Genomic DNA, 27344 nt, shown 5'->3' on the forward strand with positions numbered 1-27344 from the left:
GTATGGACATCTGCTGTGTCCATAAACCTGAATTACACACCCCGTTTCTCCTCCAGCTGCAAATCTGAAGCAGATGTGTGAGGCTGCAGAGAATAGGTGTAGGCTGTATTTCTCCAAACTGTGTTCTTGCTGCTGTTTGGAAGGCAGCAATTTGCCAAATAGCAGAACCACAGACTTTAGAAGTAAGAAGCAACAAACAGCCACGATCTCACTTTTCTATCCTGAAAATAATCAAAGAGTAGAAATAGAACCCATTAAGAGAAATTATTTATTTTTTAGACCTCTACCCTAATTTAATGCCTGCCCCAGCACCTACCAAAGTCCACTGCAGATCCCTAATTCATAAGGCAGGCAACTGTGATCTTGGAACGAAACTCCTACTGCAAAGTCCTACTTAATATGCTGAGCTGCAATGTGTGTTTAATATGCTTCAGCACTCCCAAATAAATCAGAGCTCACATCTATAGAACCCAAGCCCAAGGGCTGTCCAGGCTAGAGCAGCAAAGTCAGGGAACTCCCACCATTTAGAGAGCAGAGCTGTGTTATGGGCACATGAAGAAATGGGCACAGCTGCTTTGGTAGTCACATGTGGATTTGGAACCAAGGCAAATACCTATTTTCCATCATTTCTTGAGGTCACTGCTGAAGTTCAAGTAATGGAAAAAACAGACGAGTCAAAAGCAAACCTCCCTAAATTATGTTTGAAACACATAGCTCGGGGATAGTCTTGCACAATTTAAGCAGCCTCTGGAAAGTGTGTCCTGGGGTGACTTTACAGTGCTTGTATCCCCAGTTGTCTCTTCTGTTTATGCTGGATATTAAGTTCTGCACTTTTAAGACTGGTTCTGAGAGCAAAGGGGCGAGGAGAAGTGTGCAGTTTGAAACTGCCCTTGCTCCCCTGCATTCCTGCTCCTGGACTGTGCTGTCTGCAGCACAGACAGGGGGAGAGCTCTCCTTTGCTTTTAGGTAGTTTTTAGCTAGCTGAGGCAGACAAGTTCCCCGGATGTGGCTTTTCTTTTTCTTGGAACTGTTCAGCTCTGCTGTGGACTGAAAACGCAGAAAACACAGGGAGCTCACACCTTTGGCTCACCTGGACTGGGACGCTGCATTCCAGTGCAGGAGGGACTGATAAGAGACTGAGCAAGCCAAGCTACACCCCATGAGAGGGACTTCCTGAATTTGCCATCTCTTCAGAATGATGAGAGGTTCCATTATTTAATATTATTCATTTTTTATGCTTGTAAACACTTTGCTGGTTAAATAAACAGGGTTTTTTCACTTTTCTCCAAGGAAATCTTTTCACAAACCAGTAGGGGGAGGTGGAATCTGCTTTCTAGAGGGACCCCTTTGAAAGTTTCCTCCCAAATTTGCCCCAAACCAGGACAGTGTGGCACAATCATCCACTGAGCTTCTCCACTCAGTGAAACAGTCAGGCTGAGGATCACAGGCTCTGACCAACTACAAAACAAGGTAAGTCTGTGCTACAGGAAATCTTCTAAAATAAGATATCAAATAGGGAAGCAATAATCTTTCATTACCTGTAACTGATGCTTAAGTCAAGAATCATTAAAATGTATCCTGGGGGTTTTTTTGGCTTTTCTTTCCCTTTTTTTTTTTTTCTCCTTCTGCCCTCTTCTCTTTTTGCCTTCTCCTTCTCCTTGTTTCTTTCAAAATACGCTTTTGGTCACTACTTTATAAATTTTAGTCATTACTTGTAAAGATCAACACAACAGACCAAGTCATCCTCCTACTTATTTACCTTTTGCATGATTTTCAGTGCACCCATAAGCTTTCAATGATTTCATCAAAGGTTCTTGGTTGGGCCATGCACTGGAAGAAAAATAAATCTGGTTTTGCAGAAAAAAAAAGGTCTGATTGTATCTGTCTCATGTTCCACTAGAGGGCACCAGATAATGAGCTTAAATATCACCCAGGCAACCGTTGTGTACAGGCTGTTAATTGCATTTAATTAGAGATCAGTAGATATATTAATCAGCTACAAGTCAGGCCTCGGTACAGGAACACTCAGTGGCACTATTTCCATCTACAATCAGCCTCCAGCTCCCATCTGGATCCCAAGAAGTTGTGTGCAGGTATTGCTTCTCCCTCCCAGTATTCTCCCACTTCTAACCTTGCTGCTGTGCTGTCTTATGTCACACATCTAAAATATTGCACATATTTAAAATATTGCTCACAGCCCTAGGATGAGAACAGCCAGTGCTGAATTTGTTTTCCAGGGCACAGTGCCTTTTTCTCACCACAAATGAAAAGTTCATCAGTGCAAGAGATAGGGTTAGTCTCAGCCTGTAGTTAATCTTACAAACACCTTATACGCCTCATAAATCTTTGACTTTATCTTTGCCACACTTTCTATGTAGTTATTTCTTTAAAAACTATTTTTAAACATTGTATACAGAGCTTCCCTTCATTTGGCAGGCTTTAATCACCCTTGTTTCCTTACTGCAGAGAGCAGGACCTTGTTTGCTGAATGACAGTTTAAAAAGTTGTAAAAATTTAATCATGTCCCTATTTCAGTTCAAACTGCCCCTGCTAGGCACCAGGGCTGGAAATCTCTCCTGCTCTGTCTGACAGGGACACTTGGCAAGGGAAAAGGATTATTTTACTACTGCTAGGGCAGACCTTACCTCATCCTACCAAGGCCCATTTAATTTTCCTTTGCTATCATTTATTTATTCCCTTATCTTGCTTTTACAGTGGAGTAAGGCACCAACATGAACATTTTCTCCTGATTTTTCCCGTCTTTTACCTCCTATTTACAGTTCTCTGCCTTCAAAATTTTAAAAACTTATTTTCTCTTCATTCCCTCTATATGCTAGTTTCTGAAAGAAAGTGAATGAGTGACCTTCAATCACTTTAACAGCTAATAAATATTTTACTCGGAAGGATGACATGGAAACCTCATCTCAGTTGACTGGAGTAATTTTCTTTACTATTATTTTGCTGCTGTAAGGAGCAGAAGAAATGTTTCCATTACAGCAGGAACAGTGGAAAGCAGGAGCTGATGAAAGCTCTCTCAGCTCGCATGCTGCATGGTTTTGCTACCTGCTGCAGAGAACAAAAATGCTCCCAACACAGATCATTGTGTTGTATTGAAATAAAATATTATCCATCTCTCCCAGGCTCTCTTCTGGGCAGAGGAGATCCATGGTGCCACCATTAAATCCTACAGGAAATATAAGATAGAATCAAGTAAATATTCTTAGAAATACAAGAGCTGGACATCATTAGTGCAGCTTAAATGTGTTGAACTTCTTTTTGCGTCTCTTTCAGCAAAAAGTTCCCAGAAACGTTTATAGTTTGTTAATTCACATGCCAGTGTATAGTTTTGCATTTTACCAGACTTCTTCTCGTGAGGGTGGGGAGGCCCTGGCACAGGGTGCCCAGAGAAGCTGTGGCTGCCTCATCCCTGGAAGTGTCCAAGGAGAGATTGGACAGGGCTTGGAACAACCTGGGACAGTGGAAGGTGTCCCTGCCCATGGCAGGGGATTGGAATGAGATGAATTCAAGGTCCCTTCCAACCTAAACCATTCTGGGATTCTGTGATTCCAACTCACCTTGCACTCCCATCTGCCTTTGGAGATCTGCCTTCCTGACAACTGCATGCTCTCATTTTGCAGATTGTATTTTTGCATTATTAAGCTTTTCTCACACAGAACAAATTTTACCAACAGTGGTACATCAGTATCAGAATTCTTCACTTACCTCAGTGCTGCAGGCAATTAACAGGTGAAGCAATTTTTACCAAAGGACACTTTTGATACCACAATAACTTGACAGACAACATTTTCCTTTCCTTGGCACTGATGAATAGCTGAAAGTTCAGGAAAATTTCAGTCGTTAGTTCTAACTAGTGTCATTCTAAAGAGAGGAATGTATCAGAATCTCTTATTTCATTCTGTACCAGCTTTAATGTTAACATTGAAAGAGCTCAACACAACTCACTTCAGAGAATTAATACTTTAAGAAACCCAGTCAAGAACAAGGACTGTTAAATCCTGCCCACAGCTGACTCCCCCTGAGATTTATCTGAGACATTTGATCACACCTAGAAAACAGAGATGTTATCCCTGACTAACTTATCAGCCTCTTGTAAGGATCAATTATATAGGCTGCAGTACAGGTCATAGGGGATGTGAGGGAGTGAAAGCTGCTCCCTAAAAAGTTACCTAGGAATAACCTGACTTAGACTGGAATTTCTCAAAAATATGTGAAGTTTTGCAAGGAGAGGTGAAAGTCCAAACCGGGACTTTTAAAATATTGTAATTATGAGAACATAAACTATAACACTCTAGGAAAACTTACAATACTTCATACTGAATTGCCTTAAATACTCCCTATTGAATTGCCTTACATACTCCATATCGAATAATTTTAATTATGTGGCTGCATGACTAAAGGCTTAAGTGTTAATTCAAACTCACATCTCATCTCTGTTCACTTTTTACTCACACCAGATTTAATGATGCACTAAGTGCACTGCCTTGCTATAGCTATAGAAGTTAATGCCAAGACCAGGAAAGGCCCCTCTGAAGACTCAAAGCTCATAAAAACAATGTTTGGTTAATTTACCAAACGTTAAAACGCAGACACGGGAAGACAAACGTTTATTTCACGTTAGGACGGCAGAGCGGGCTGGAGATGCCCGAGAACACCTAAATGTGCATCGTAAACAGAAACACCACAAGTCTTGTTCCAGCCTCTGTCGCTTGTCCGAGGGGTGCAGGATGGCGCTGGTGCCTCGCTGCCCTTCCTGCCCGGGCTCAGCTGCTCCGCACAGCCCTCGGGGGGACCCCGGGCGCGTCCCCCTCAGGAGCGGTGTGCACAGCCCCGGGGTCACGGAGCAGAGCCCGGCTGGGGCGGCCCGAGGCCACGCATTCACCCCACGGGCAGTGCGGTGGCGATCCGCTGTGCCCGCAGGGCAGGCCATGAGGCAGGAATGGCCCGGTTCCCGCAGGCTCACCCTGCCGGGGACAGCGGGGACAGCTCGGGCCAGGGCTCCGCCACACGCCCGCCCGAGCGGCGGGGCCGGCTGCGGGAGCCGCACCGTCCCGGGGCTGGAAACACCTCTGGGCCATCGAGGCCATGCCCAAGGCCACCCTGTCAACCAGGCCCTGGCACCAGTGCCACCGCCAGCCTTTCCTTAAACACCTCCAGGGACCGTGACTCCGCCGGCCCCTGGGCAGCCCTTTCCAATGTCTGATCACCATTTCCGAAGGAATTCCTCCCGATGTGCCACCTGAACCTCGCCCGGAGCAGTTCAGTCGCCCCCGGCCGGGACGGCGGTCAGTGGAGAGGGCCGGTGGTGCGGAGGGAACCCCGCAGGACGCGGTGCCGCATCCCGGGAACGGGAAAAGGATGTGGAACGCCGGCGGCGGCGGGGCCGGAGGTGTGGGCAGGGCGGGCAAAGCAGCGAGCAGCCCCGGCGGCCGCCGCGCCCCGGCCGTAAAGGAGGCGGAGGAGGTGGCGGGGCGGCCCGGGCGCGGCGGCCCCGTCCGCGCTCCCCCTACCCAGCCCCGGCCATGAATATGTAACTCCCCTCTATTTCCCGAGCTCCATTGCGGAGCCGCCGCTCGCCATATTGTGCTGCGGGGGCTGCGGCGACACCGCCGGCCACGGACCGAGGCGGCACCGGCGGGCGGTGAGCGCGGGCCGGGGCGGGCGGCGCCTCCGGGCTCTGTCCCCGCGGGGCCGGGGCGGGCGCGGGTGCCCGTGCGCGGTGTCCGAGCGGGGCTGACCCCGGGCGGGAAGGCGGCGGGGCGGCTGCCGGGCTATTCCGGCGGGGCAGGGGTCGGGAGTGTCCGGGAGGAGCCGCGGCCAGCGGCCCCATGGCAGCCCGGAGGCCCCGTTGCCCTCAGCCCGGCCGTGCTGCAGGGCCCCGGGGGACCGAGGCGCCCTCAGAGCCGGCGTGGGGCTGCCGAGCCCGGGGCAGCCGGGGTGTACATCTCTACACACATACCTATACCTGTGTGTAGGTAGCTGTCTCCCGATACATGCACGCACGGATGTGTGTGTAGGTGCATGTGTGCGCTCTGGGAGCCGCAGGCAGAGCGGCACACACGGCTCCATCGCAGCCGCAGTACGGCAGCACCAGCCCGGCGAGCGCGGCACGGCCGCTGCCATCCCCGGCAGGGGACAGCTCACGGACACGGCCCCGAGCTGCTCGGGCTGGCTCTGCGGAGCGCCCCTCTGCGCAGTACGAGCCCGGCTGTGATTTATAGCTCGGCCTTCCCGGTCTTTTGTCTGCCCCGGAGCCCGTGCCGAGCGGTGCTAGCGGGCGTGATGCTCGGAACGGGGGCCGGGAGCGCCCGGGAAAATGTCGCTTCCCACGGGGCAGCAGGTGCAGAGGGACGCTGTGCCGGAGCTGAGGATGTGCCTCCTCCCTCCACATCGCTCCGCTGCTTCCCGTACCAATTCAGCACTTGTCTCTTGCCAAGTTCTGCATTCTACGGGAGCTCCTCTGGATCGCTTGCCTTCCTTGCACCAACCCTGTGTCTATGAAACAAGCTCTGAGCAATATTCTTCTCGGGATTTTTGTAAGCTGTTTGTATTTCAGACCCTCTTCTATGGAAAATAATTGAATCAGGTCTTAGTTCTGCAGAAATCCAGAGGACAGCTAGTGGTGAAAGACGATTTCCAGTATGATAATTCAGAATCCAGCCCTGTTTGGAAGTGGTCGTAGCTCTGTGTGATAACTCTGCACTGCACATGGGCTTTTAAGGATTAAAGGGAATTGCTTGCGTTTGAGAAAATGTGACTGGTGTGCAGGTGAAATTATTATTGCTTGGGGAGAATTCTTTAATCGAGTGTCATTCATTCAGTGACAAAGACTTGATTTGTCATAGGAGTTCCCTGCAGAGGTGCTCTGATTTGTATTCATCTGTGTTTCCATTAAAAACTTGTGTAATGAGATAATTTGACTTTCTTATACATCATGTCAAGCTCAGAGCTGACATTCAGCTGTCAGTGAAGACAGAGGCGCTGGCTGTGACAGCAGTGGATAAGCAGTACATTTTGCATTAAAATACATATTTGTTGGAAGGATTAACTTTATCAGTTGTGTGGAGATGGGAGGAATTTTCACTGGACAGCATGAGCTGCAGTGTCAGGTACAAGTTTGTGGCTGGGTGTGACTGTTACAGTGCCTTTCAACAGTGACAGACAAATGGAGAGCATCTTTAAACCTCACTGCCCCCACGAATTGTCACTCATGGTGTTTAATAAATGCACACACACACTGTTTATTAACATTGTTGTCTGCATTCAAGTTTGTGATAATAGAGGGACACAGACTTTCTGTTGGAGGTATTTTTTCACTTCTTCAGTGGCTAAAATTGTTGACCTTCAGCTTCAAAGCTTCGAAGCACCAGCCGTGGTGCAGCTGTCAAGAAAAACACTTTGTCTTGTCTTAGAGGTGAAATAATATGCAGATGCCAGCAAAATAAATTGCATGGGTTTCCCTTGATTAGTGATGCTTTGTGTTTTATGACTGAGGGTGGTAATGGGTTGAGTTTAGAGACTTGGTTGGGCATCTTGGATGATTGGAGAAGAATTCTGGCATTTTTAGTGCTCTGCTGTTGTTGAATAGAAATACAGGCTGTGGAAAAGCCATCAGTCTCATATGTGAAATAGATGTTGGGCTAAGTAAATGTCTTCATCTTTTTTTTTAACTCTTTCCCTTGCTTACAAAAAGAATGTAATGGAAGGGAGGGAAGGGAGCTTTAAAAATGAGACTGTGACTGCTCAGTTGTGGTTTTCTTAGAAGGAGCACTGGATCTCCTCTTACTGAAGCACCAGCTCTAGGAACATGCATGCACAAGAAATTTCTCCCGCTTTTTTTCCCCCTAAACACCTTTAACCTATTTTTTCTGAGTAAGTCGGCAGTTTAATAGTGATGCAGACAGAGAGTAAGGAGTTCAGTGATGCTGTTGAGCCTCAGCTTGTTTCTGCTTGGTTTTCTGTTGATGCAAATAACTGGCTGTCAAAGCTGACCTTAAATTCTTAATTTTCAGAGGAAAGAGCAGCATTCAATATTGTGGAGCTGTTTAGACTTGTTGCAGTGGAGAAATATTTTAGGAATTACTCCTGTCTGCCTTCCCCCCACTTCTGGATCCTGGAGCTCTCTTGCAGGCAGCAGGGAGTTAGCAGTAGTGTTCTGCTAACTAATTAAAACCTAATAATTCTTTACTCTTCACCTCTTGGGAATAACATTGAACTGTTTTGTGTAATTATTGGGTTAAACTGGTTTAAGTGTTGCTCCTGTAATACTGTTTACAAAATGGACAGTCTTACTGGTGAGGGAGTCCTTGAAACACAAAATCTTCTTTGCTGTTGCCCAGCTTTAGGTGAGAGCTGCCTGCTTGCCAGTTTTGCTTTTATATATTTATTGCAGCTAATAAGTCAATCAGACATAAATTGACTTGGGTCTTTTTGTCTCTCAACTGTTGTGGGGGAGTTTATTTTCTGTTTATTAATAACCAAGCTGTCTTTTTGTTTGCAAGAAAATTTTATCACTGTTGGTTGTGGCTTCACTGCCAAGTGGCAGAGAAATCCCTGTGGCTCCCTAACATAGCTCTGGGAAAGCTGGACACCCAGGCATATTTGCTGGTCTGACAGCTCAGAATTTCTCCTACTATATCAATGCAATAGACTGCTACTGCTTATTGACATTTCTGTTACTGAGTGGGATGGACAGTAGGTATGCTGTGTGCTGAAGAGCAGGGCTAGTGGCTTGCTTGATGTCATCCTGGTAGCCTGGGGAGAGCAGTACACTTGAATTTCAGTGTATTTGGCTTCAGCTTTTATGATGATTCTTAAAATTTGCTTAGAAGTGTCTTTTAGCACCATACCAAAGCAGCAGTCCAAGAAGGTGATGAGCAGGTTTCATGGTTTTTTGCTGGTGGGATGAAAAATACCAAACCCATGTTGGTTTCCCAGTGAAGTGGAAGCAGATATGTGCTGGCTCCTCAGGCACTGATGTTTAGGGTCTGGTGTGATTATTGCAACTCCTTTGCTTTTAGACTGTCTTGGAAGGAACCTGGAATCCTGCACGTACCTCTGGCAGAACCAGTCACAGCATTTGTGAACATGCAAGAGATTCCGAGTTGCAGTGCATGGATGTTCGTAGAATTTTTGTTAAAATGAACAGAAAATTCAAAGGCCACAACAGAGGTACTGAAATGATTAAACTTCACCTTACTGATTGAAGTGCTCGGGTCTCGCTTTCAGCAGCTGTTACACCAAGGACACAGCAATAGAGCGGTTAGCCTCAAAAAAAATGTGCCAGCAGAGCAGGGCAAGGGAAAATTAAAAACAAGATCTCATTAAAAATATCCTAAGGCAACACATATCACAAATTGTTTGTACAATTTAGTTGCTGTGACGGATTCAACTCTTCTGGAGTTTGAAGCTTTCCTTTTGTTTGCTCCCAGAAGTTTTCAGTCCTCTATCCCTCCTATTCTGATCTGATACATCACTGAAGTGAATTTTAGAAAGGAACTTTGGCTTTTCTTCTTCCCAGCTGGTTATTAATTCTGAAGTCCAAGGTTAATTTAAGAGATTAAGAACTTTGTTTTTGAAACTCACCTGGCTAGTCACACACATATTATTCAGTAGCACGCTTCATAATATGAGAAACTTGGCATCAAATTTAACAAGTGGAGGATAAAATCACAATTCTACTCACTCCTCCAGAGTTCTGCTTAATCTTCTTGTTTCACAGAGCTAAATTATAGCTTGGTAATGGCTGTTTTCCTTTTTATATGAATTCTTGGCAGAGGTCTTTGGCACATTTGAGGTCAAGTGTTTGCCTGATCTGTTGACCCACGTCACAGTGGTTGCTGTTCCTGTAGCAGTTTTGGGTTTTGTTTCTACTCCTGGCAGGAGGCATTAATGTTGTAACATATTTTAATACTACTTTGGACGAGATACAGGTGGTATAAAAGGCTAAGTTCCAGGATTTGAGCTTTAATGATTAAAATAATCTTGCTGCCTAATGCAGTTAGAACAGTGTGCAGTGTTTGCTTTTGTGTGTGTGTATACCAAAACCTGAAAAGTTTTCAAATTAATGCTTCAGGATTAAAAAAAAAAAATCTAAGCTTTATAATTTAGGAATAGCCAAGGTTTGATGTATGATGAGTTTGAGCAGGTGAATTCTGGACTCCTTAGAGGCAACTGATGATATAGATAGTTCTCTGGAACCATCATGGTATTTTTATGTATTCCAGTTTTTCTGGCTGTGGAGATGTCTGGGAGGATGGGATACAGAACTAGGAATGAGGAGCTGACACTGAGGACTGCAGTGTGAGGTGGTGTGAAAAGGCCACTGATGCATACAGAGTACAGACCTTGTCAGAATAAACTGAAATTTGAGCCTCAGCTCCACAGGAGGGGTGTACCTGGACTCAGGGTGCTTAAAGGCTGCTACACTTTCCTGCTGTAAATATACAGAGAAGCACCAACCTAGAATCACATCTTTGTGTCATGTCCAGAAGTACATGGCTGTTCCCAACACTCATAAAACAGCCATAAAACAGATCAAACAGGAGTTTGATCAGCAGTTTCATTTGGTACTTTATTTTTCCCTGTTGCCCTTGACATCTAAACCAGGAGGATTATCTCCCTTTGGACGCTTCTGTCAGCGTTCATTCATGGAGCCCTTCCAGAGGTGTCCAGATGCACAGCAGATGCTTTGTGTGAGGTCACACTCCAGTGTCTCCCAGCCAGATTGGAAATGCTGCCCAACCCCATGGATTGATCCTTTTCAGGGCCAAGGAACTGTGAGTGGCTGTTAGCTGGAAGATTCCATCTCTCAAAGACAGAACACTTTCTTAGGAGAATCAATACAGCCAAGAAGCTGTAAAAGACCATGTGCTTCCCAGCCCACGGGTTTCAGAAATGCCAGTGTTATTTTTTCCCTCTGTCCAGCAGCCTTCCAGACATTCCATAATCACAGCATTAGGTGTTGTTACTTGCTTTTCAAAGGAGGATGTTTTCTAATGTTGAAGAGAAATGCTGTTAGGTTAATGGGAAAATGGGAGTTTGGGATTGTTATCAGGAAAATGAAAACCTCTGCTGTGGTATGACTGAGAGGGACAGTCATGCTGGGAAAAGGTCTTTAGTGTACCAAGTGCTGGGGCTGTAAAACTGCGCAGGTGACTCGGGTTTCTCTGCCTTCCTCAGTTTTATTGGTGGCTTTGGGACGTTTTTGAGTCTGTGGTCTTGAATTAATGATACATCTTTCCATCCTGGCTGGAGTGCTCTAGGGCAGCACTGAGGTTGTGTCTCTTTGCTAACTGCTCTTTATAGAGTGACAAACCTTGGCTTTCTCAGTATTTTAAATGTAGAACTTGGCACAGTCTTGAGCGTGGGGAACATTTGTCACTCATGTATTTACAGACAGTTTTATTGCATTAGTAACTTCTCCATTGTGCCAGTCACCTAGTATCTGATGTCCAGGGAGAGTTTACCTATCCAAATGTAAAATTTGTGTCTTAATATTAATTTTCTGGTTTTATTGTAGTTAATTTGTTTTCTTGGCTATATTAATATAATTGATCAAAACATTTGTATGTTACTCTTCATTTCCTTCTGTAAATAAAGTAAGAAAACAGGATGGCAGGGAGCCAGGTGCAAGCGCTGTTAAATTGGGATTGTCAGAGTAGTTCTCACATGTTGAATTTTCAGTGAGCATCACTTCAGTTGTGACTAGAGCTGGAATGACACAAAGTCATTGCTGGCAATCAGGGTTATAATGATGCAGGTGCTTTTAAACACTGCTTACCAAAGCCAGCTCAAGGATCCCTGACATGATCATGCCCTGACATGAATCTGATCCCTGTCTTACTTCCCAGCCACATTGTTGTCCAGGAGTGGCTGCTGAGATGATCTTTCTCTCACAGAGCATGGATCAATGAAATATTGATCCAGGGTCTGTAAGAGACAAGGGCCACATGGTTTTACAGCTGGCAGAATGGTTTAGATGGGCTGTTGGGAAAGAATTATTCCCTGTCAGGGTGAGGAGGCCCTGGCACAGGGTGCCCAGAGAAGCTGTGGCTGCCCCTGGATCCCTGGAAGTGTCCAAGGCCAGGCTGGATGGGGCCTGGGGCAGCCTGAGATGGTGGAAAGTGTCCCTGCCCATGGCAGGGGGTGGGACTGGGTGAGCTTTAAGGTTCTTTCCAACCCAAACCATTCCATGATCCTGTGATAATATGATTCTATCTCTCTTCTCCCTCATTTTTTATCTAATTCAGACTTTCTGTCCCACATACACATTCTGAGTAAGCTTGTAAGCTGTAGGGGCAGAAAGCACAGTGTAAATACTTGTTAATTGTTGCCAGATTCAGTTTGTGAATTTTCACAATTGGTATGTGAAGTTTCAGCTTCATATTTTGTATTACTTTGCCATCTTTAGCAGTCTTTTAATTGGTGTTGATTGTGCTTTGCACGTGACAGACTTCTTGTTAATGTGTATGAAATATTTGCAATGCTGGCTCTGTGGAAGTGCTGCTGACTGCTCAATTTTAACCATAGCAGGCATTTACAAAGAAACTCACATTCCCATCGGTATTAACTGATAAAGTGTTTGGTAATCATTTTGAAATTAACCCACCAATGTGTTTTCACGTGTTCCATGGATAGCTGGAACTGTTCACTTGATAACACTCATGTTTAATCTCTATCTGATCCTCATTAATTAGCAGTTTGACAGCTAATCTGCACCATTTATAGCTCTATTCGAAGTGCTGTTTTTCTTAAATATGTGGCTATATCATGAGTTTGTGGAGGAAACTCCCATTTTTAAGCAGACTTGTTGGATATTCTTTATAACACGCCAGGTACCTGAGGGCCCAGTTTCCTCGTTGCTGTTTCTGCACAGTTCAAACAAATGGATTCTGCTTTGATCTGGTGGTCACTGTTGTCCCCAAAAAGCCTTCTGATGTTTCTTGTGTGGGTAAGGAGGGTGCTCATAGGATGGTATTTGGCCACCTGGATTGTGAAAGGTCTGTGGACAGGAGAAGGTCATGTTCACCTTTCTTCACCTCTTTGTTGTGGCAGGGTTCATTGGCTGGTTAGTGTCACTTGCTGTTGGCCTCTCTTGTCTGTCACAGCAAAACTAAGGATAAAGATCTCTGATAGTGAGATACTCCATAGGATAGTGAGATTACCCCATAGGATAACTCCATAGGATCATTTGGGTTGGAGGATACCTCCAGCAACCATCCAGTACAACCCCCTGGCAAACACAGGGCCACTTGGTCAGATTGGTCACCACCACATCCAGTCAAGTGTCCCAGAGTGGGCATCCCACAGCCCCTCCCAGGTGATCTGGTGTTGGTGACCCCTTGGCTGTGCCTTTCTGCCTTCAGGCAGGATCACTTTCAAATGTGGATTGTACTACTCCGCACTTCTGAGCAGTTTATTCTGTCTGTCCATGTGTCTTTTGTCATGGGAAATACTTCCTCATTTTGGATTTATTCCATGAAGTAATTGTTGCTCTGTATCGGTTGCTTTGTATCTCATGGTGGGAGCCCACAGCACCTCGAGATTTTGAATGGGGTTTTGGTGCCTGTAGCAGTGGATCTGATGGATACAGGTCATACCTTATCTCTTGGATGTCTGCAGGGCTGACAGCTTGAACCTTACGTGTGGAGCTGCCCTGCAGAGCCGCTGTGCTGTGATTGCAGCTCTGAGCATCAGTCCCTGAGGTTGGATTTGCTGTCAGCGTAGATCAGGTGTGGCTGTGTCAAGAGAAGATGACTCTGCAAGAGAAGGTGGCTCATAGGACATTGAATTCAATTTGCAAATCAAAGTGAAAACCTTCTGGTAAGGGATATTGTGATGTTGAATTTGATTGGGAAGCCAAGGCCTGGTGGCTGAATGAACTAAGCCGTGTTCAGTGGGACCTTCCTCTCTTGAGTTTAGCCCCCTCAGAGAGCAGGGTATAACTAGAGTAAGTGCAATGTAAACTCAGCAAGGGACAGTGGGAGAGTGGTGACAGTAAGGGGGGATGGCAGGCACAGCCAGGTGCAGTGACATCCTTGTTCAGGATCACTGAGGAGGGATTTCCAGAGCAGGGAACAAAAGGAGCTCCAGGCCAGAACCTGAGGTGGCTGTTTCCTGGGGGATTTTTGATCCAAAAAGGAATATAACTTCAGAGTGAATACTAAACATACTAGAGTATAATCTAGTACTAGTTGTTCCAGATTACAGCTGGATGTAAAGCTATCTAAACTGCCAGGGAGCTGCAGGGAAGGTTAATTCCTTCAAATACTGTCTTCTAGATTGTGTGGATTTTTTTTCAAACCAAGCTCTAAGCCAATAAATAAAACCAGAAAAAAGCCCTAAATTTCAGAATGCTTTAATTGAATAATTTGAAATGAATGATTGAATTGAGTACTCTGTGAAAACATGCAATCTGTTCTCAATGCTAGTCATAGTGTGAGAGAAAGTAAAACTTAAAACTCTAAACCTTTAAACTTCCAAGTAACTGCTCTGTGAATACCTGTTTTCAAAGGAATTAATCCTTGGGAAGAAAAACCCAAAAAGGTTGAATGTACTGTTGAATTTGGCACACCAAATAGAGGTCTAACTCTCTTACTGTTTTAAGTCTAAATATTTACCTTTTACAACTTGGAACAGAAATCAGTTATTTCTACGATTTTAATACTCTCTAAAAATGTGTGTAATATTTATTTTTAAATAGCCTGATGCAATTTTTTCCTCATAATTCTTTTTTTTTTTCATGAAAGTATCACTGAAAGCTGAATGGAGGTGGTGTGGTTAATAGTCAACACCTTAGCTGAGTTTGTGGGTTCTCTCTCCAGCTGCTTGGGACCATTCCAGCCTTTCTCTGATCTCGAGGTGTGCTGCAGATGCTCTTTAGCCTTTGCCTGGGCTAAAACAGCCTTGCAAAGCATTTTGGAGCATAGTGCAGGCTGTGAGGGGTCCCTGATGGCAGCCCCTGCTCCCTGTTTAAAGCAGGGCCACCATCAAGGTTAGTGCTGGGCTAGAGCTCAGGAAATGTTGCACATTCAGAACTGGCACATTTTCAGCAGTAGTACCAAGGAGCTGCTGCTCATTGGTGGATCTGAGAGTGGAAACCTGTGAAAGGTAAGCTGGCAAGGGCAGGAGCAGAGGAGTGATGGTGCTGAGCTCCTCCTCTGGCTGCCCACAAATCCCACTGGTCTGCTCTAAGTGCTGCCAGCTGGATTTTATTTCTACTGGACTGTTTCAGGAGTGGGATATCCAAATGCCTGCCCTACTTCAGTCATGACTATGTTGGAGTAAATAATTAAGTGTATTTCAGTGTAAGAGGTTGTAAAGTGGATGTGATGTGTGACAAGTGTGGATATTAGTCTGCTGGAGGTTTTGTCCAAGCATATTTGGAAGAAGGACATCCCAGTATAAATTCCCCAGTCAGTGAGCAGGCAGGAGATCCAGGGGCCTTTCAGACAGGGTGTTCCTTACTGTTATTTTTTCCTGTAACTGCCTGTTTTCCAGTGCTTCAGGAACAAGACTTACTTGGTTAAATTTTCAAATCCCAACTGGTTTTTTTTTTCAAATTTGTTGAGGTGAAATACGTTGATTTATCAATCAGCACTGGCTTTGATAGTGACAGATGTGTGTACCCTGTAATTATGGAGTTTTTAAAAATTAGGGATTTTGCTGTGCCTGACGACTGAGTCAGTCTGAAGGGTTGCAGAGGCCCATACAATATTGATTAAGGTGGTTTTCTTAATGATTGACAAGAATGGCCCTCTGGCCATGGGATTAATCCCAACAACTACTACGTGTTGATGGCTCTGAGAGAGAGAGGTTTGATCTGCCAGAGGGCAGGGTTAGATGGGATATTGGGAAGAAATTTCTGCCTGTGAGTTTGGTGAGGCCCTGGCACAGGGTGCCCAGAGGAGCTGTGGCTGCCCCTGCATCCCTGGCCGTGTCCCAGGCCAGGCTGGACAGGGCTTGGAGCAACCTGGGCTAGTGGAAGGTGTCCCTGCCCATGGTAGAGGGTTGAAATTGGATGATTAAGATCCCTTCCAATCCAAATTGTTGTGTGATTCTGTAAATGTGGTTTCTCCCCAGTTAGCCTGTTGTTGTGTGACTGATTGCTTTCCTTTTATATCCAGAGGGAACAGACAAGTCATAAAGGTAAAAAGATGACAAAAAGTCCGTGGTTGTGGTGTGTTAAAAGTCTTTTCAAGAAAGGCGCTTGCAGGGGTGTCTGACTTCACATGGTTCCTGGTGCTGGCATGTGTGACCTGTGAAGAAGAAATCCCACCTTCGTTATAAAGTGGAAAGATGTGAAATGTTGAACAGGTCAAAAGTGGGTAGTGTTGAGGCAAAATCTGTCTCATACTGTGAGCTGGGAAAACGAGTGTGAGAAACCAGTCATGTAAGACTTTTCAGAAAAACAGTGCCAGAAGGGATGCAGAGGAAGAGTGAACTATGCCGGTGTTTTTGGGAAAGTGAGATTTCACTGGAATCAATTTCCAGACTGAAGAACAAAATTAGGTTCAACATTTTTTCTCTATTTTCTGCCCTTTTGCCAGTAGTAGTTATTAAAAAGGTCTGTTGTACCTTCAGTCTAGAATCTTTACACTTCCTATTTTTCCCTCTGAACACAGTATCAAGAACAGGAAGATAATCTTCCTTCAGCTTATGAAAAACTTTCTACTTCTGTAGCTCTAGAAAGAATCAGCCATACCTGAGCCATGCATGATTTCCTGCTGTGAATCTAGTAGCAGTGGCTTGTCCTAAAAGGAAACTGAAGAGTTAGGTAAATGTGGAGATGTTTCCCAGCTCACTGCCCCAGACAAATGGAGAAGGTCATTCACTGATGCAGCATCTGAAGGGATGGTTCACTGGTTCTGGGTTTGTGACTACTGCTTGGTTCTTGGTGGCTTGCATGGTCAGTGCAATTCAAAATGCATCTCCTGGCTGTGGAGATGGATGTTTGAGCCTGGTGCCAGCTGTGGGTGTCACTGGGTTAGATTTTGGCAGTGTGAGGAAACTCAATCCAATCCGAGAGCCACCACTGCCAGAGGGACGAGAAGTCAGGCCTCGTTCACATGCATTTTCCAGGAATGATGATGTAGAGATGGAAATTGTTGGGGATCAGGGCAAAAGCTAAGCAGGCTTATTTACTGATCATCAAGAAGAGTAGAAACTCCATGGAGCATAATCTGATTGTTTTTGTTGATCCAGCATGCTTGAATCGATCACATTTCTGCTGCTCCTCAGGTTTCCCTTGCCAGAGGCAGAGGAGGTGTTTCATAGGGTTGTGTGGATCTCTGCAGCTCTCAGCTGGCTTTCAGGCCACTGTTTTTCCTCTTAAAATTTGAAAGTGCTGTCACTTTCAAATGTCAGCCCTTAGGGTGAGGGTGAAGCACTTGGCATCTCAGATGAGAAGGATTTCGTGTGAAGCTGGTTACTTACCAGGACAGCTGTACAGTGCCTGTGCAGTGCAGCCTCGGGCTTGTAGGCATGCCTGCAGGATGAATTCCCAACTCAATGAGGCTGGAAAAGATCTCTAAGACCATCAAGTCCAAGCTGTGCCAAATCCCCACCGTGTCACCACCACCAGAGCACTGAGTGTCACCTCCAGGCCTTCCTTGGACACCTCCAGGGATGGGCACTCCAAACTCTCCTGGGCAGCCCCTTCCAATGCCTGAGCACCCTTTGCAGGAGGAAATGTTGGTGTTAATGTGCTTGTTGTGCAGATGGGTGCGTTGGGTGCTGGCCTGGCCCCAGAGCTGCTGCTGTGTGTTAGCAGGTGCCAGCACATGAGTTCAGGTGAGGAATTACCTGTACACACAGGGGCTGCTCTTCACTTGGGCTCTTTCCAAGGGCAGGCTGGATCCTCTGGGACTCTGCTATCCTGGTCTGTGTGCTCCAGCAGGTTTTGGCAAGGGTTGTGATTAGCAGCTTCATGAATTTCTTTCAGCAGCTGAAGTGATGGTTAATTGAATGTGTCAGCTTTAAAACACACAAGAGTGGTATCCAGTGCAGACACAGAATGATGTTTGGCCTCTGTTAGAACAGCACATAAAAAAACCCTGTGGTTTTAGGGCATGATGTTTACACAGTAAAATTAAAGTTGGAGGTGGACTCTGAGAAGAACTGGAGTGACAGAAAAAAGGGGAAGGGCTTCAGACTGACAGAGGGTGCATTTGCATTGGATATTGGAAGAATTTGTTCCCTGTGAGGGTGGGAAGGCCCTGGCACAGGGTGCCCAGAGAAGCTGTGGCTGCCCCTGGATCCCTGGCAGTGTCCAAGGCCAGGCTGGACAGGGCTTGGAGCAGCCTGGGACAGTGGGAGGTTCCCTGCCCGTGGCAGGGGATGGGACTGGATGATCTAAAAGCTCCCTTCAAACCCAAACTGTTCCAGGGTTCTGTGATTCAACTTAATAGATTTAATAGTGGATGTGGCTGTTTTATGGCAGGTTTTTTTTCCCTCCTTCCTCAAAAAGAAGAAAAATACCAAGTGAGAAAACTCTGATTTCTGTCCCTGGATGAAAGTAGATCTAATACTCTGCACAACTTATCTTGCTTTTCCCTTTACAATTAACTAAAGATTATATAGTAACCTTGTTCTCCAGAGAGTTTGGACCTTTTCATAAAATACTTAATGAGTTGGAAAATGGATTATAATTTATGTGGTAGATGCCAATAGAAAATGCATTTGGCTGCTGAATTGAAGGGTCTGGAAACCCAGATTTTAAAAAAAGAATAAAAGAAAACAATTCTACTTCTTCCACCTAGAAAAAAGGTCTGCAAATGCAATCTTGCCACTTACATAGGTAATTTTTTTTTAAACATACCACTGTCTTATCTATCTATGCCGCACAGGGATATGTTTTCCTGCTCAAGACAGGCATTTTTGGAATCATGGGAAGCAATGCCTCCTCTCCCCAGCATAAAAGTATTTTCTGTTCAGAAACATCATTTTCTTCTGTCACTTTGACCAGAGTTTTTCACATCTGCAGTGACCCTGTGTGGTAATTTTGCCTCATCTTGTACGATAATACTAAAACTTTGATGGCACAGCAGTGCAGTTTCCCTGGGTTTTTAAAATTATTATTTAAATTATGCAGTGACTGGGCTTCTCATGATTATTCAGTATCCTTCAAACTTCTGATGGGAAAGCCCATGGGGTGTGTTTTGAGGAAGAAGGAAAAGCCCTCGTGGTGTGCTCCAGTGAGCATGTTTGCTGTGCTGTGTCCTGTTTCATTTTGCCCTTCCCCTGGGTTTAAGGAGCAGACCCTGCTTGACCCATGTGCACGTTTGGAAGTGGATGTTTCAGGGATATTTTCCACATCAGGTGGTGTTTGTGGCCCACGTTCTCTGGCTTTCAGTTCTGTGTCACTTTTGTTTAACAACTGAATTGATTTTTGATTAAGTGTTCACGGCTGAGCAGCTCCCCAGTTCTCCTGGAGTGGTACAAGCAGGGGATTATCCGAGCATAGCCTGGCAGGGGTGTTCCCTGGAGCCTCTGCTGGGCTGGACACACACTGCTGCAGCCTGGGAGGGGAGGGATCCTGAGCCAGACACGGCTGAGCGCTGAGCCCGTGTCCCCTCTTTCCCCAGCCATGTCTCAGGCCGTGCAGACCAACGGGACACAGCCTCTGAGCAAGACCTGGGAGCTGAGTCTGTACGAGCTGCAGAGAACACCGCAGGTAACGACAGCACCGTGGGACTGCGGGCTTGGGAGGGGCTCTGGAGATCACCCAGCCCCTGCCCAGGCAGGTCACCCAGAGCAGGTGACACAGGGGCACGTCCAGGGCCTTTGGGATGCCCCCAGAGAGGGAGATCTCTCCTTCCCTGGGCAGCTGTTCCAGGGCTCTGCACCCTCCAAGGAAAGAAGTTCTTCCTCATGGTGAGGTGGAACTTGTTGTGTTTTAGTTTATGGCCATTGTTCCTCATCCTGTCACTGGCACCACTGAACAGAGTCTGGCACTGTTCTCTGACACCTCTTGGAGATACTTATATTAATGAGATACTAATATATATATTAATATATATATATATCCCTTCTCAGTCCTCTCTTCTCCATACTCCCACAGTCTCTCCTCATCAGAGAGATGCTCCAAACCCCTCATCAGCTTCATGGCCTCCACTGGGCCCTCTCCAGCAGCTCCTTGTTTTTATCGAGTGCTGCAGGGCTGGCAGCACTGGGGTTTTGTGTGCTCCATGTGCTTGTGTGTCTCTGCTGTGTTTCCTTGGGTAAAACGTGCTGTCTCCATGAGGAAGGGACTCAGTCCCAGGAAAGAACCTTTCCCTTCTTTGCTGCCAGGAAGCCATCACAGATGGCCTGGAGATCGTGGTGTCCCCGCGGAGCCTGCACAGCGAGCTCATGTGTCCCATCTGCCTGGACATGCTCAAGAACACCATGACCACCAAGGAGTGTCTGCACCGCTTCTGCGCTGACTGCATCATCACCGCCCTCAGGAGCGGGTGCGCCAGCACGGCCGGGGGACACTGCCGGGGAGGGGACACTGCCAGGGAGGGGACACTGCCAGGGAGGGGGACACTGCCAGGGAGGGGACACTGCCAGGGAGGGGACACTGCCAGGGGAGGGGACACTGCCAGGGGAGGGGGACACTGCCAGGGGAGGGGACACTGCCGGGGCATGGGGGACACTGCCAGGGGATGAGGGGACACTGCCAGCACACAGGGGAATCACACTGCAAGAGGATGAGGGGAACACTGCTGGGGTTGAGGATGACACTGCCAGGGAATGGGAAGGGGACACTGCCAAGACACAGGGAGAGGACACTGCCAAGGATGCGACACTGCCAGGGAAGAGGGATGGGGCATTGCCAGAGGACAAGAAGGGGATGCTGCCAGGGGCAGGGGTGAACACTGTGGAGGAAAGAGGGCTTGGGCAGTGCATTGCACTTGAGGTGGAAGTGTCCTTGGGAGGGTTGATGTAGGACAGTCACTGAGTTTCTGAATGTGCAGCACACCTTTCAAATCCTGTTTTTACACGTTCAGCCATCTCTGGAAGACAGATCAAATTGCTTTCGCATGAAAAATCATTTCATAGTTCTGTTTCTTGCAAGGAGTTGAAGTCCCCTTTTGTATTCTTTTCTTCTCTTAGATACAGTAACAGTAAAACAAAAATACACATTACTGACAGAAATGGGTTTCATTTCCCTTATTCTTCCTTTTCCTAATAATGCATTTCAAATTATGTGGCCTTCAGCCATTCCAAATTATGTGTCCTGTGAGTTTAGAAATCATGGAATCATAGAATCCCAGAATGGTTTGTCTTGGAAGGAACCTTAAAGCCCATCTAGTCCCAACCCTGCCATGGGCAGGGACACCTTCCACTAGCCCAGGTTGCCCCAAACCCCATCCAGCCTGGCCTTGGACACTGCCAGGGATCCAGGGGCAGCCACAGCTTCTCTGGGCACCCTGTGCCAGGGCCTCCCTACCATAACAGGGAAGAATTTCCTCCTATGCTTCAGTATAATTTCCACCAGACATCCACTTTTTCTAGGTAAAAATCCAGCCAGAAAATGAAGAGAAGAAGGGAACATGAGACTTTTGATCTTTTCAGTCTAAATAATTCGCTCACACATACTTTAACATAGAAGAGCAGCAGGGAGAGACATGTTTGGGATCTTTGTTTAAATATCTCCATCTACCTGATCTGTCAAGAGATAGAAATTTCTTTACAGTTTTACTGCAAATACTTAGTCTTAGCCGGCACTTTGACCAAGAATGGACACAACTGGGCAGAGTTTTGGTACTGCTGGAGAGTTAAGTGTTGTTCGCTTCCTTCTCATCCACGTCCAGCAACAAAGAATGTCCCACGTGTCGCAAAAAGCTCGTTTCAAAAAGATCCCTGCGGCCAGACCCCAATTTTGACGCTCTCATCAGTAAGATCTACCCGAGCCGGGATGAGTACGAGGCTCATCAGGAGAGGGTGCTGGCCAGGATCAGCAAGCACAACAACCAGCAAGCCCTGAGTCACAGCATCGAGGAGGGATTAAAGATCCAGGCTATGAACAGGTACATAATCTCCTCGTTTGTCTTAAGGCTAAAAATACAGCACCTGTCCACATGCCCTGTGGAGCTTGAGAATCTCCTCCTCTCCTCTGATCTCTGGCAAAACAATTTTTAACCTTTGGCAAAACAATTTTTCAACCTTTTGTCTACTGTTAGAAATCTCTGTATCACTCCCTGTGACTGCTGTGGCAGCCTGATAGAAACTGCAGCTTAGCTTTACTAAATTATGGCTGTCATGTCTTAGATAAGAAACCATAACCCCATGAATCCTGTACCAAAACGCTGCCCTTACATGCCAATAAATGCACAGAATACCAGAACTTGGGGCTTAGTTGTGACTTAACTCCCAGGCTGGATGGAATATGTGGTGTTTACAACAGAAATTTCAGATGTGCATTTAAACCTAAGAGAGCCAGCTGGGAGAGAGGCCCCAAACTTTGCATGATAGAGCATGGTGTGATTTAATAATTCAAATCACAAGTTTGGATGAAAAGTGTCTGTAATTGCCTGAAAAACAACTGTGTGAAGTTAAAATGGTCTTAAAACACAGCTAAAAGGTGTTACAGGGACATGAAAAAAGGAATAGTTCTGTGTATGAGTATCTTTTTCTACAAAAGAGTTAATATTACTAATTTTTTAAACTTGAATTCTCTATGTAGTGTTCAGTGCTTGCGTGTGTGCATGCCTCCCTTGGGGAGGAGGTGTTGAGGATTCTGGATGGGTCAGGGTCTGTCTCTGCCTGTTTGTGGCCAGGTTGCAGCGGGGCAAGAAGCAGCAGATCGAGAATGGCAGCGGGGCCGAGGACAACGGGGACAGCTCCCACTGCAGCAACGCCTCCACACACAGCAACCAGGAGGCAGGGCCCAGCAACAAGAGGACCAAAACCTCGGATGACTCTGGGCTGGAGCTGGACAACAACAACACCACAGTGGCCATAGATCCCGTGATGGACGGGGCCAGTGAGATCGAGCTGGTGTTCAGGCCCCACCCCACGCTCATGGAGAACGATGACAGCGCGCAGACAAGGTCAGTGGCCCTGGCCATGCCCAGGTATTCTGCTGCTATTTCCTGGTGCTTTGGTTTTCATTACTTGGGGCTTCTAAACATCAATTTACTTCAGTCATACCACATCCTGTTTAACTGTATCACAGGATGGTTTGAGGTGGGAGGGACCTTAAAGCCCATCCAGTGCCACCCCTGCCATGGGCAGGGACACCTTCCACTAGCCCGAGTTGCTCCAAGCCCCATCCATCCTGGCCTTGGACACTTCCAGGTGTTCAGGAGCAGCCACAGCTTCTCTGGGCACCTTGTGCCAAGGCCAGATGCAAATAAGCACTCTTCCCTTCTTTCTGTTCCAACTCAGGTAGATGGTACTGCTCTGCTATTATAAAAAATACCGTAATAAGCTCTTTTAAGCCTTTGATCACAAATAAAGATGTTTTTAAGGTTTTCTAGCATTACAGTTCACTAGTGGGATGATGGTGTTCTATCAGCCCCTTTCTACTTACTCTAAGATTCTTTGGGAATAAACAAACCTTGTATAAGTTTTGCTGGCAGTTTCCAGAGCAGCTTTATGTTAGCAGGACTTGCAGGCTGGCAGCTTTTCCTGACATCTTTTGTTCATAATCCAGTCCAAGTACAAGTTTGCAAGTTTTGGCTCACAGCAGAGAGCAGTTTTACGGTGTTTCCTCAGGTCTTTCCTTGGCTTTTTCTGCTGATGAGACATCTCTCTGTGATGTGTGTAAATCTGTGCGAAGCTTCAGCTGGGAGCTGTCCCTGAAGGCCTTTTCACAGTTGAATATTTGGGGTGTTGCAGACGGCTTTTCCCAGGGCTGCTGCCCGGTCGTTAGTGACGATCCCTGTGCTGCCTCACAGGTACATCAAGACCTCAGGCAACGCCACGGTGGATCACCTGTCCAAGTACCTGGCGGTGAGGCTGGCGCTGGAGGAGCTGCGCAGCAAGGGCGAGTCCAACCAGATGAACCTGGACACGGCCAGCGAGAAGCAGTACACCATCTACATCGCCACCGCCGCCGGCCAGTTCACCGTAAGCACCGCGCCGCCGCCAAACAAAACCAGGGGCCCAGAGCCAGAAATACCATTTACTAGAGGGAGAACAAACAACAAGAAAGATTAAAATAAGATAAATGCAACAGTGCAAAGGACCGCTGACAGGGTCAGAATGCAAACCTGACACCCTGTTGGTCAGGGTGTTGGAAGCAGCCCGCAGTGAGTCCTCCCAGAGTGACAGATGTGGCTCTGTTGGAGTAGAGTTGATCCTCAAGAAAGGGTCCAGTCATCCTCTGAGAATCCAGTGGAAACAGCTTCCCTTGGGGTTTGGGATTGCTGTTTTATCCCGTGGAAAGGCTTTGGCTCCTCCCGTTGGGTGGAGCATCTCCCAATGGGATGAGGTGATGTTATCAGTCCTGGGAGAGCCTTCAATGGCCCATTCACAGGGGATGTCCCTCGGAGGAGGATGGGTGGAGGAAGAGATAAGGAGGCCCTGCCTTATCTGGTGTTATCAGGTGTCCCATTAACAGAAGGTATCTAGCCTCTTTGCACCCCTAGAGTTACACGAGATAAAGAACAATATCTCCCAACTGACCTCAACAGATGAAAATAGAATACACATTTTTGGTTACATTTTCAACCCAAGACGGCCGCCACGGCACAGCCCTGCATGCACGGCTGCTCAAAATCCTCCCAGCTGGGCCCTTCCTGGAGTAAAATTCATGGCACCAGCTTACTTAGCAGCAGATCAGTTGATTTTTGGGAAAAGGTTGTTTGGTAGAAAAGGAGGCATAGAAATTACCTGGGGAAAACGCAGAGATGGCACCAACCATGACCTGGCTTATGCCGTTCTTTTCCAAATAAAATTGAAGAGGGAAAAACACTACTTCACTGGAGAATCTTCGTGGTTTTTAGCTTGCAACTTGTGCCACATTATTGATGACTCCTTCAAGTCAGCACATTTGAGTATTGATTTAAGTAGCCTGTTTTACAGCACGACATCAGATTCCCTCATTTGTTCCTGTTTTGCTCTTCTATTCTAGGTGCTAAATGGGTCCTTCTCCCTGGAACTGGTCAGTGAGAAGTACTGGAAAGTGAACAAACCCATGGAACTGTACTATGCCCCCACCAAGGAGCACAAATAAGTGCTGGGAAACTGGGATGGAACTAACTCTTTTTATAGCTACGACTTCTTTAATATTAAAATAAGGCACCACCAGTATCTTCATGGACAACACATGTGGTGCCTTCAGGCACTCAGTATACTCAGTAATATGACTAGACAGTATTCTGGGCTGTATTTAATTTAGTCCTTGGGTTGGGTTTTTTGGTTTTTCCCTAGGAGACTAAATGACCTTCTCCAGTGCATTCCAGTGTTTGAGATGCTTTTTTGTTCCTAATGCATGATACCTGATCCAGTGTTCCAGTTTGGAATGGCTTCATTTTGTCCAGGTGAATCTGGATTTCTGCTCCATCAGACACAGTTATAGTAGCCTCTGTGAAGTGTGGAGTGTTGGGTGGCCAAGGAAGTCTGTTCAATAGTAGCATATGCCAAGGAATGTGTTAAATGTTGGAATTTGGTGACTGTTGCCCATCTGGAGAATTGACTGGTAGAGAATGGATTTGGGATAGTCTTGCAGCTAGAGGTAATCTGATTCCCTAGGAAAGGTTCATTAAGACATTTTCTTGTGAACAAATGTGAATTTTGCATCTTGTGAGAGGTATTGCTGCCCATGGCAGGGGCTTGGACCAAGATGGTGTTTAAGGTTCCTTCCTAGTCCAGCTATCCTGGGATCCTGGGATTCCAAAGACAGCTGCAGTGAGAAAACTGACACTTTAAAACCTTGTTGTTTACTGAATTTAATACTTCAGTGCAAGGTGGTTCATCAGACCGGTTTGGTTTTGTTTTTAATGGCTATTTCAGTCAAAAAACACCCAAACACACCAAACCTGTAACTCTTCTCCATGTAGGACATGCCAGTCTTGATTCCTGCCTGGCCCCTTCTGCAATGTTGCCCTGTCTTCACAGCTGGACTGAGGGAAATCTGAATGTTTCATAGCCCTGCTCTGTTCCCTAGAGTAGGATGTCCATTGTGAATGTGCTGTGAACTGTCCAGAAAACTTTTTTGTTAAAGCAAATCCCCCAAATTCCAGCACACTGCCATCAAAATGCTTTGCTCTGGGGAACTGTGCCACCCCAGCAGGGACCTTTTTCCTGGTGTCAGTGTGAGTAGGGAAGACTTTGACTGTAAGCTGCTCCAAGATTCTACTTTTGTTACTTTGCCATAGCTTTAACAAACATGGCTTAGCACTTTGGAAGACAACTTCAGTACTTGACAAAGTTTACCATTTAGTGTCTTATATTTAGGCTCAATTTTCCTAACGTGGCAGTGGGCCATGCTGTACGGCCCGGTAGCTGCTGGTGATTCGCATGTACAGCCCCTGTACCCCGGCTCTGGACCTTGCTGTGGCTCTGAGGGGCAGCTTGACCTGTCCCCTGTCCTGTCTGAAGGGAAGCTGTCACTACGAGGTTCCCTTTGCTCCAAGACTTGCTGATGGACCCTCTCCTCTTTGCCCCTGAGGCTCAAGGCAGAGGGTGGGCGATGGGTGGGAAGCACAGGGCTTTACTCCACATGCTGTGGTTTACACTCCTCCTGTGTCCTGCCCGGACTCCCACTGACTTTGGCATGTGATACAAAAGTATTCTGCTGCTCGGGGATTCTCCTGGGAAGGATTTGCCCTTCCCTGGCTCTGGGCTTTCCTAGCACTTGTAAATAGTGTCCCTCCTGGCTGCTGTTCACATCAGCTTCATGCTGCTGTGGAACCTGCACAGGCTTCTTTGAGTAACTTAATTATTTCCTTTGACTGGAGAGCCTTGGGCTTTTGTGACATGAAATGGAAGTGTTCAGGCCCCAGAGCACAGAGGGGCAGCTATTAGGGACCTGTTTTTGCTGACTTTGTGAAACGTTGCTGTATAGACTGTAGTGCATGTCCACAGAGTATTATGGGGGGTGGGGGAGTGGCTGTGCTAAATGCTTTAAAGTTACTGGGGAAACTTCTAGATTGGTGCCAGCATCGCTCCTGGGGGAGCTGAGGAGGGACAGTCCCTTAAGCAAGAGAGGTGTTGTGAAGCTGAGCAGTCTGTCTAGGAGCTGTCACTTTGTCTCCAGTTCTTTTGAAAAGCGTGGGAGAATGTGAAGCTTTTATTTTCATGTTGTAGTGAATTTCCTGAGTATTTATGTTCTTTAAATATTATATATATAATGTAGTTGTTTGATTAAACCATTGATTGCACTGTGACTC

The 27344-nt window shown here is 46.5% G+C and overlaps 1 protein-coding gene and 1 long non-coding RNA gene across 3 annotated transcripts; one reads left to right on the forward strand and one right to left on the reverse strand.

Annotated features, from left to right (window-relative positions):
* Window positions 1-362: 362 nt before the first annotated feature.
* On the reverse strand, window positions 363-5364 carry LOC134555793 (uncharacterized). The gene is made up of 3 exons (XR_010081488.1): window positions 5226-5364; window positions 3724-3832; window positions 363-3184 (listed from the first exon to the last, which is right to left on the reverse strand). It is a non-coding gene; the product is annotated as an uncharacterized LOC134555793 (long non-coding RNA).
* Window positions 4594-27341, forward strand: RNF2 (ring finger protein 2). Of its 2 annotated transcripts, none has more exons than XM_063407762.1 (7): window positions 4594-5407; window positions 19605-19693; window positions 20311-20471; window positions 21819-22034; window positions 22785-23057; window positions 23907-24078; window positions 25085-27341. In XM_063407762.1, exons 1-7 carry the CDS (start codon window positions 5377-5379, stop codon window positions 25184-25186), a joined length of 1044 nt encoding a protein of 347 aa, XP_063263832.1. In that variant the 5' UTR covers window positions 4594-5376; the 3' UTR covers window positions 25187-27341. The 2 variants fall into 2 exon arrangements, with proteins under 2 accessions (XP_063263832.1, XP_063263833.1); XM_063407763.1 differs by lacking the exon at window positions 4594-5407 and adding an exon at window positions 5444-5659.
* Window positions 27342-27344: the final 3 nt, after the last annotated feature.

Source organism: Prinia subflava, chromosome 10, assembly GCF_021018805.1.
Source record: "Prinia subflava isolate CZ2003 ecotype Zambia chromosome 10, Cam_Psub_1.2, whole genome shotgun sequence".
In the NCBI taxonomy this organism is placed as follows: domain Eukaryota; kingdom Metazoa; phylum Chordata; class Aves; order Passeriformes; family Cisticolidae; genus Prinia; species Prinia subflava.

What these genes read in the sequence shown, in the direction of transcription:
- RNF2 (XM_063407762.1), top strand. Translation starts at nt 5,377, where the DNA reads ATGTGGAACGCCGGCGGCGGCGGGGCCGGAG. An exon ending in AAGATCCAGGCTATGAACAG is followed by an intron (nt 22,035 to 22,784) that starts GTACATAATCTC and finishes GTTTGTGGCCAG; the next exon opens with GTTGCAGCGGGGCAAGAAGC. An exon ending in GATGACAGCGCGCAGACAAG is followed by an intron (nt 23,058 to 23,906) that starts GTCAGTGGCCCT and finishes GCTGCCTCACAG; the next exon opens with GTACATCAAGACCTCAGGCA.